The 10,104-nt window shown below is 37.5% G+C and overlaps 1 protein-coding gene across 1 annotated transcript; it reads right to left on the bottom strand.

Moving 5' to 3' along the window:
* Positions 1 to 5,966: 5,966 nt before the first annotated feature.
* LOC117232180 (DNA translocase FtsK) lies at positions 5,967 to 9,853 on the bottom strand. The gene is made up of 2 exons (XM_033491390.1): positions 9,722 to 9,853; positions 5,967 to 8,013 (listed from the first exon to the last, which is right to left on the bottom strand). Exons 1-2 carry the CDS (start codon positions 9,737 to 9,739, stop codon positions 7,099 to 7,101), a joined length of 933 nt encoding a protein of 310 aa, XP_033347281.1. The 5' UTR covers positions 9,740 to 9,853; the 3' UTR covers positions 5,967 to 7,098.
* Positions 9,854 to 10,104: the final 251 nt, after the last annotated feature.

The raw sequence follows: 10,104 nt of genomic DNA on the forward strand, positions 1-10,104 counted from the left end.
CGCGTTCGACGGCTTCCAAATGTTAATTAATTTTATTTTAATCGCGACGGATGCTCTCCTCGCATAAATAGCTATGGTGTATTTATCCGAAGAAAGCGCCGAGGAATATCTATCGCGTGGTACGATCATTGGCAAAATCTAAAACGCCTTTAAATTGCTGCATCTTAATTTGGGAGAGTCGTTGTAATTGATGTTCCTATTCCTCGCGCCGCGTGCGGAACACGTGCGCCGTTTGAAGCATTCAGAGATCTGCCCGTACTTTCGCTCATATTATGGACGAAATAATGCGAGAATTATTAGTCTATCAATTTGGCGAATTTATGCGCGATTTTGAAAAGTAGAGCATATTTCGAAAGCTATTTGATATTGAATTGCTTTTAAATGAACAGCTGCGAGGAACGGTATTTTAAATTTTAATTCTAGTGAATTTAAATGGATTTTAGAAGTTCAAAGCAGATATTATAGACGAAATACCGGTAGAATTATTAAAATTAGAGTATATTTTGAATATTATTTGAAGATTAACGATAAATTAGTTTTGAGTGTGTAAGATTGACGTTACATCGTATTCGAGTTGATGTGGAAAATTACAGCTTAATTTTAATGCTGATAAGGCAATGTCTCCGTGATATGCAGGACGATAGTATGTATGTATATCGTCTGTGATTATAAATGGAGTTACATAGGAAGCGATATTTTCTGCTTATAAACTCTCTAATGCCGCGTTTATGATCTTTGTGATGTGTAACAATTAAAGGAAGTAGTAATTAAAATTGATAATTAAAGGAACTCAAATGTTATTTTAGGCTATTAGTTGATAAAAATTTACAGAAAATCTGTAGAGAAAAATTATTGTAATTGCCAACATGTATGTATGTCTAAATTCCAGAGAAATTATAATAACCATGATGAATCAAAATAGGTTTTTACTTTCAGAAAATAGGAAAGGAACTATTGAAATCATATTAAATATTTTATTAATGTAGAAAGTAAATGAAACACTTGTGAGCTTCGTGACGATGTTACTGCGATGTTTAATGTAGAACGTGTTAAAGAGGAATGAAATCAATAAACGGGAGCAATCTGCTTTATCGGTTATGATTTATAACTGATCCAGAGCCGGTTTCTTGGAAGAAAATGCACTTACCTACTTTCATTACCGGGATCACTCGACGATCGAGCTCGCTTTCTGTATCATCAATGGAAACATCAGGCGAATGAATGCACAGAAGGAAGGCTTGTTTACGTCGTCCTTCGCAACAGGATTGCAATTTACCATTCAAACAAGACTCGTCTCTAGTCGGGTTCATTACCAATGTTACTATAACTTGTATGTACTTCATAGAGTGGTTTGTACAACTGGAATTGCATAGTTACCGTAGCTATGTATTACTTGATTATTTTATCAGATATAGTTATTGAAAAGGAATGTGAAATTTATTTTAATTCATGTTGTAATTTACCTGTGTTCTAGCCTTTAGAAAGAGGCAGTTAAAATTTAAGTGAAATATAAGAGTTACGTTTTGTTAGAAAAGCAGTATCCAAAAATTATGAAATATGTGAGGACAAAGATATTTGCCCAGAGATAAGGAGAAAACGCCTCTTTTTTGTTGAATTTAAATCTATTTGATATTATAAGTTTAAGCAATACATTTTATTATATAATGTGGTATTATTTTTATTTCATTCAGAGGATACAGTTATAGAGATCTAATAATTAAAACAATCTTGATGTCTAATCATATAATCTATTATCTATATCATTATGCGATAAAGTATTTATGAAGAAATTTCTCCTTTATTTTAGCTTTCATTGGTGAAAAAGATAAAGGAAATTTTACCAATGAATCGCTTTATAGTAGATGATCAGTGTTTAATTTCTCGGACCAAATAGTTTTTCTTAATGTTTGAGAAAGTGAATATACTTAATTCGTTATAAGCTGCATTTTCATTTGGTCTACAATTTGATAAACATACGTTAAATGTTTAATGTTTGAGTAATTACTCCGACTAATTAATACTCAGATACTAGTAAGTATTACAGCTTCAAACAACTAAGAATTTAATATCCTGTTATTCATAAGCGTTCATGTATTCTTCATTTCCATTTATAAAGTAAGTTTTTTTAAGTAATAGTGGATACTTAAAGTGAATAAGAATCGAGTATAAGACTTATGTCAATTTTCTGACATTATTAGCGAAGTTTATGAAATTAGTAAAAACAAAATTAATATCGCCTCTCATCCATTTTCACACATATTATTTTAATCATCTCGTCATATTATACACACGAACATATATACGATTATGATCTATATGTACATAGCAATATTTTCTTACATGACGATAAACCGATTTAGCAGTTACTCAGCTGACCGTCTTAGAACTTTCCAAGGGGAAAGTTCTTTTCACGAGACTGTTTTCGCGTTCACAGTTGTAAGAGTCGATTTACAATTTCATACGATATCTTTGTTTCCTTATCTTTGTTTCTTCCAGCATTATATAAAAATTCCAAACGTTGTTTTTGATGTATGCAATTATTCTTAAAAAGTACAGTAGTTTTGTTAATTACTGAACGCTAAAAACTGTAGGTACGTTAATCCTTATCTGAAATTTCTCTCGTATCGAAATCGTATATTTTCTTTTGGCACTAATTATATCAATGACTCATTAAATTGATTTAAAAGGAAACAATTAGAAACGTGGTATCTTTTATGTTAATTCTATTTTAATATAGATATAATTACAATGGAAAATTATAAAAGAAGACTAAATGAACATTTATAATCAATATAGTGACCTACTAATTTAAATAATCAGTCATCAAATCACATAAAACGATACTTCTCATTGATAGAGCTCATCTTGTACTTCGCTTACTAAATGATCGATACGAAGAAAGTAACCAAAACCATTTAACAAAAGCACGGCACGTACAATTACTAAAAGAAGTTCCTGCTCTCTACTTGATCATTCATATACTCGCTATTGCTGTCATAGATGAATGTTTGTTAAACATGTAAGCCGCTATAGCGTGTTGTCACTTATTTATGTGAAACTCTAGTCAACGCCGGGTCACGAAAGCTTGCATCAACCAATCGACGATTTCAACGATGACGATAAATTCCGGCAAAGTAGGAGGCGGGTTCTTGTAACTATGGGCTGCAATGTTGAAACCCACGGGCACATTTTGCGTGACTCGCTTAGACGATAACGAACATCGGCCCAGCTACGTATTTCTCGTATCACCGGTCGATACAATTTCCCTCGGTTAACGAGCCACAATGCCGTCACGTAACTTCGCCAGCCAGTCGTTCCGCGATCGTCATTCGTCATTGTCAAAATTCCAGTGCAATAGCCAGTTAAACGTCCAACAGTGGCGAGGAACGCGGAAGGAAGCTCATGCATAATATTTTTGATAATGATAGCTTTCTACAGGGCCCAAAGTCAGTGACTCGACGTGTGGGTGGGTATTATTATACACGATGATGCAAGCTACGAATCTTCATACAACGTTACACCTGTGTCGCGAACGTGATAGCTGTAACCTCGTTGCACACAGAAGAAGGTCAATGCACATGGAGTAATCCTCACCTCGAAGTGCATCATGACATGATCGTTTGGCACGTTGCCAACGCCATTGTCTGTAATTTGTCCTGTAACTCTTAACGCTATGTTCATACTAATTCTTCCCTTCGTAAACCTCTCTGACGCGTTTAATTCGATGTTATGCATTGTTTCTGCGACATGTTATTTGTAACGTTACGTATCTATTACAGGATTGTCCAAGGTGATTCGATTAGAGGAGCCAGGACAATTAAAGGAAGAATTTAAGGATGGACTGTTGTCACGATTGGTAAGTCCATATATGTAACGTATATATTGTATATACATGTAACGTCACATAATAAATATAAGGCAGAATTATAAAATTGCTTTTTCCATATGTCACGAACATTCAATCTTCGACTTCGAACTGTATAGGAAAGAAAGTGTACAGGATACGTGTTTTTGAGATTTTAGAGATATACATTCCTGTTTTCTTGACATTGATACCTGTTACGAATATGAGATATTAGTATGCAGTATAGTATAAATCATAAAGAATAATACTCTACATATATTATGATTTCAATAGCATATTATACATTCAATAATATTAATACTATATAATTCGTATAAATAACTTCTCAATGTCTGTGATATGAACCTACTAATAAATGGCAATACTTACTAAAATTTAAAATAAATAAAATCAATCGATTAATCCTATTATTATCATCTTCTTGAGTATAATCGTTACAGAACATTCGAAAGGAAACACAAGTTTCCTTCTCTTTTTTTAAAAAAAAGTACCAATGTAAAATTTGAAACTATGTAGCTTCTAAAAATATGTCAGACAATACGTAACACGTTAAATGTACCTTACAATGATACTTGTTGCAACAGAAATGAATATTCATGCTTCTAAAAAAATACAATGGGATCATATTTTTCTTCGAAATCTTTTGAATGGGTCGCTCTTTCATCGAGTTAAACTCCGTGAATTAATGTATACGCGTATTTCTTGAGTGGTTCAAAGAATAACCGGTGTTGAGACATCAAAGGAAATGTCGTTGTACCGTAGAAAACTAGTAAATTGCAACAAAAGGACGCGTCTGGGAACGTACGAATTTCGGTGGTAGAGATCCGACAGATAAAATAGAACTTCATATTGCTTTTAAGCTTGTGCGTCTTGTGAAAAAGTAACTACAAATTCTATTCTTTGGTTTGCGCGAATTTCGTCATTTTACAATCGCGGAAAGATAGCAACGAGTCGACGCGAGTGAATACTCGCCTTGCAGAAACGTAATGCTGGTTGCCATAACTGCAGGCTGCCAGCTTGATCGTGTAGAATGATTACCAATGATCCGATGGTAACTGGAATCTTGATGAATGATAGAAATATAGATTTTTTTCCTTAATCTCATTACAATACGTTAAATAGTGTATTTTATGTTCAAATTTGAAAAAACCAAAGAAATTGAAAAAAATTAATTCAGGTATAATCTATATTTAAATTTGCTTTACTTCGTTCAAAATATTGTATATTTCTATTTTTTGTCGACGCGCAATAAAATTATTGGATTTTACATCTATCTTTGCATTAATAAGAAATTAATACAACATTTTGAAAAAATGAATGGAATTTAAATACATTGAACTGCAATTTCTTTGAGTTTCGACCAGTTCTTGATAATAGAGTATATACGTGTTCTACACCAATTAAAAATTTTCTAAAATTATCATATGCATACGTACGGACAAAATATTAAAATTTTATCTATATAAATTTTGATTACGCTAATATTTTCCCCTGTGATATTAAACACATTTTGGGAATTATTTTGGAAATTATTTATAACATTGGTAAACTTCATTTCTTGCTTCGTATTAATAAAGAAAGAAAAATATAGACATAATACAGAAAGAAATACCTGAAAAGAAAAGTGATATAAGTTGAAAAAACTGAAAGCGTAAATTGCGTGAGTGCTGTTATTTTCTACGATTATTTTCTGCCACGATTTAAGAATTAATTCCTGGAACGAGGTAAATTTGACTTATACATCACTTTCACACTCGTTCTCACGCAATTGCTGCTCTACAAATACAATCACCAGATCCGCTTTTATTTTACTACCTGTCGTAATATATGTATATATCATACTATGCTATTATTATGTATAGGTATAGTTCAAGCGAACCGACCGTCCTTTATGTCGAAGAAACGTGAAGGTCGATGTATAAATTTCGTAACTAAAATTCCAATTGGCGAAGTTCCGGTACAAACTTGATACAGTTCAAGCTTGCCGGTTACCTTCTCTTATTTTTATCATAGAAGGAATAATCTGAAAGGTCGTTAGTTGCGACTGGTTATGCGAGTTTGACTGATGGAGAAACAGGAACAATTAGAAAGTTGAAGGGTATAGTTTTCATTCGATCTAAGTTGGAAACGTTTATTAATATTTCTTTCGCCTCTACTATCTCCATTACAATCATTAACAAAATTAAAACGAAACATTTACCTTCAACTTGTGTAAATTATATAATGAGTCGTGGGTGAAAATACTTCGAATTTTCATTGAAGGGCGGTATATCAGAGTTACGATTATAAAAAGTGTTGAGTTGTCCTCGCGATTTATTCCAATCTAATTTACCTTATAATAATATAATTAAAATATAATATAATAGTAAGCGTGCTGAATTTTATTGTGCAGTCCCGTGAGACACGAACTCGAAGACACAGCTTGACAAAGTGAGGGTCTCCTTGAAATGAAATTGTAACGGTACACTTATGACGCGTGTGCAAGCTGCGTTCTCTAAGACTAAAACCAGCACGGAAGCCTACCGTGGAATGTGGAATTTTTATTTACAACATTTTTACAACCTTCCTTACACACAGGGTTAATGATTTTGACAGGGTTTTACGCGAAAAGTCTATTCGCGATACGGAAATGAAAGAATCCTTGACCTTTCGAAATCTCTCCTTAGAAGATCCTGATTGGAGAAATAAAGTTTAAAAAAGAGATAAAATGATTCCATTCGATATAGGTTTCGTTACTAATAATTATTCTGAACAAATACTTAGAGATCATTCTTTACATTTCCACTGCACGTTTCATCAAACATGCTTATCACATTTGATTCCAATGGCAAGAATGGATTCGTACCTTCATCGAAAGAAACAAAAGTTCGACTCGGTAGGCAGCCATGACAGCGATTTGTTTATTACCGAAGAAAAACTCAAGAACCTTCACCTTATTCTCTTATTTTACAAAAAGAAAAAAGATATCAATGAAGAAAATAGAAACAATAATCAAATTATCGATTTCGATTCAATTTCCTCGCTGGATTGCAATGTGCCTTAAATTCTCGATATTCTCTTCGGTAATAATCGACGCGCGACGTACGAATCACAGTGCCACCCATCGTCACCGATGGGCCACGCCGCGATCACGGCGAAAAGGGTGCGCCATCGAAGCATCGCGTCTTCAGACAATACGGACAGATCAAAACGCACGGGGACCACCCTGACGAACACGGGAGGGACTAGAGGATCTAGTAATAACCGAAGCTGATGTCGTGCAACGGTGGTGCGACGCCCTGTGGCAGAGCATAATCCCTAGCTAATTGATCAAGGATGCCGCCGCTTTGGCTACGAGGTTGTGGCTGGGAACGGTGTTCTTGAACAGGAGCAGGGCCAAACTGGGCTGGTCCCTGATTATACAATTGAGATGGCGGCGCTGGTTCTTCAGGTTGAAGGAGAGTGGTTTGTTTAGTGAGGGGGGATTGAGGAGCAGCAGGCGTGAAAATTGGCGGTTTCGGAAGACTTGGCTGCTGTCTGGGCGCCAGTTGCGGTGAATAGACGGCTTCGGTGTGAGTTTGGGGCTGTTGGTAAGCTGGCTGTCCGTATTGAATCTGTTGAAGGGGTGCAGGGCGAGGTGCTGGCGCAGGCGCGACTGCTCGAAGTGGCGCAGGTCTGGCAGCCGGTTGTTGGTACTCCTCTTGGTAGTTTTGTGCTTGCAGAGCTTCCTTACTGGTAGTGTCGTCGACCAGAGTCGGTGGTGCGACCGTGATACCCTCGCCAGCGGGTTGGAAACCGTATTGATTCGCTCCATATTCGACTACACGTACTTTGCCGGTGTCATCGACGAATCCGTATTTACCCTTCACTTCTCCGGTTGGTAGTTTCGTCTCGATCTTAAAAGACCCATCCGCGCCTTCGAACCCGTACGTATACGAGCCGTCCTCGTTGTGCCTGTTGATCTGCTTCAGGATGGCCACCGGGGTTGGTTTCGGGGTTGTGGGGCCAGCCGATTGCCGATTTGGCGCCGAATTAGCGGCATAACTTCGGGGAGTCGGATGAGTCGGTCTTGGAGACTCGTATGCTGAGTATTCGTCTACATAGTTGGCATCTGGTTGCTGGTATTGCTGAGCCGATACTACTAGTATGGCAGCTACCAGTAATAGTATCTGGAAGAAGTAAAAAGCTGTGTTTGATCGAAAGTAGTGCGAAGATGTAATTGATTGTAGAATGCTACGTTACGATATAATTCATTTTTATTCGATTATTTAATATTCCGTGGTTTTATGACAGAATACATGCGAAAGATATACACAGTGTTAGTAAATTATTGGCGTCGTCGTTCTTAATCGTGCCTTTCCAATCGATCACTCGTATCTCGTAAGTAGATCATAAAGATCATTACTGCAATTATCGAAACATCTACTACTTCCGCTATTACTTTCCGTCCTAGAATATGGTTATATTTCGCAGAAAAATGTTGTTACACAAGTATTGTAAATTGCTCCATAACACAATCGCTTTTCGTTTCAACGAATCAGTCTAACCAGCACGATATTCAATCGATAACTATGGTCTATTAAAAAAGATTCTGTAATAGAAATATTTTCCAATCTTTTTTGCTTGCAATTCGTGTTTCGCATAATTTATGATTGCATAGTCGAGACGTGTCTAGCGAGCAACGCCGATACCACCGTAAACTTAATCTTCATGCGGTCAGTATCCTGGAAAGTATTACAGAGCTGTTAATCTGAGACTTCATAAACCGTAATTGTTCGCAGAAAGGTCTAAACGCAGTGATGCATGACCCTCCGGGTTACCAGAACCTTAACCGCCAGACGTGACTTTATTACACCACCATCGAGTAGATAACCGCATTCGAAGGATACCGGATTCTTGACGTCGACTCGTTATACACGGTAAAAGTCTTGATCGCCGTTGTATCGGCGGAAGACGAGCGCGACAAGCAATAAATGCGAGTGTTTTGCCTGTATTTATTCCTCCCCGTGGAGATGTACACGATTGGTAAATCGATCATCGTAAATTACACGCCATTCGCCGAGTTTTACCGCTTCCATCTGCGTAACGCACTTCCTGCAGTTCTGCCCGAATGGTCACGAACGAGAAACGCTTACTATCGTCACGCATACTGTTCGTATTCCTGTTCGGCGTAGCTCATTATATAATGTCTTTCTTCGAGCGAGTAGGCGACAAAAAAATATCGATACCGCCCGCGTACGTTCTCATAATTTTTCGAGTAGCGCGGAAAACGCTCGAAAGGTACTTCCGAATTATAATGTAGTAACGCGGTTGTACGTCGTCGGTGACTATTAGTTGCGTAATGGTAATTGTAACGGGTACGCGATATTTTTACGAGCGAATAACGATCTCCGTCGAATCACGCGAATTACGACCATGAGGCGACCAGATTTCTCCCGTGTTCGGAACGTCGATCACACATAAAGGTCTGGATCGAGTGATTGCTCGGAACTAACATTTATCTTTCGCTCGCTTTACGAAACCGCCGAGCAACGTGTATGGTCTATAAGCTATCCCCTACATCTATCAAACTCTTGCCAGACGTCGCCGAATTATTCTGTCTGCTTTAACGAGTCAAGGTTTTACGAGATCCAGCCGCGGTGCACTAGTAATGCACAAATCACAAGCACAGTTCCGTCACGATGAAAAACGATCACATCACACGCGAGATTGAAATTTTTGCAGATGATAAAGCGACGAACGATAGTCACGATGATGCCGATGATTTACAATGACCGGTAGAGAGCACGCGATTTAAAAGAAACTTTGTCAAAATCTTGGCCCTCGAAGGGTTCGTTAACGAGAAACGATGACGATGGTGACGCACTAAATACGTACCGTCGCGACCGTGCGCATTGTGTTCCAGGTGGTTGGTGTGTTAGTGTGTGTGAATGTAAGTAGGCAGCGAGGCTAGAGTACCAGCGGTTGCTCGAACTGAGGCCCTCATATACCTTACTGGGGTCCCCCGTTCCTACCCCCCTCTTGCCCTCTATACTCCTGTTAGCTCTGGGGGACTTTCACTATCTATTTGACTCCTGTATATACGGCCGCCTTGTCTCGTTACAGCACCTTATATCCCCTAAATATTCCCCACCAGACTAGCCCCGGTTCTCGAGAATCTGGAAAATCGATCGCAACGTGGACCGATCAACAACTTTGACGCCACGTATATGTATTTTATATACGGCTAAATAAGGACTGCATTCCGCTGTCTCTCCATA

The sequence above is a fragment of the Bombus vosnesenskii genome, unplaced genomic scaffold (genome assembly GCF_011952255.1).
Source record: "Bombus vosnesenskii isolate JDL3184/JDL3185 unplaced genomic scaffold, Bvos_JDL3184-5_v1.1 scf7180000013263, whole genome shotgun sequence".
Lineage (NCBI taxonomy): Eukaryota > Metazoa > Arthropoda > Insecta > Hymenoptera > Apidae > Bombus > Bombus vosnesenskii.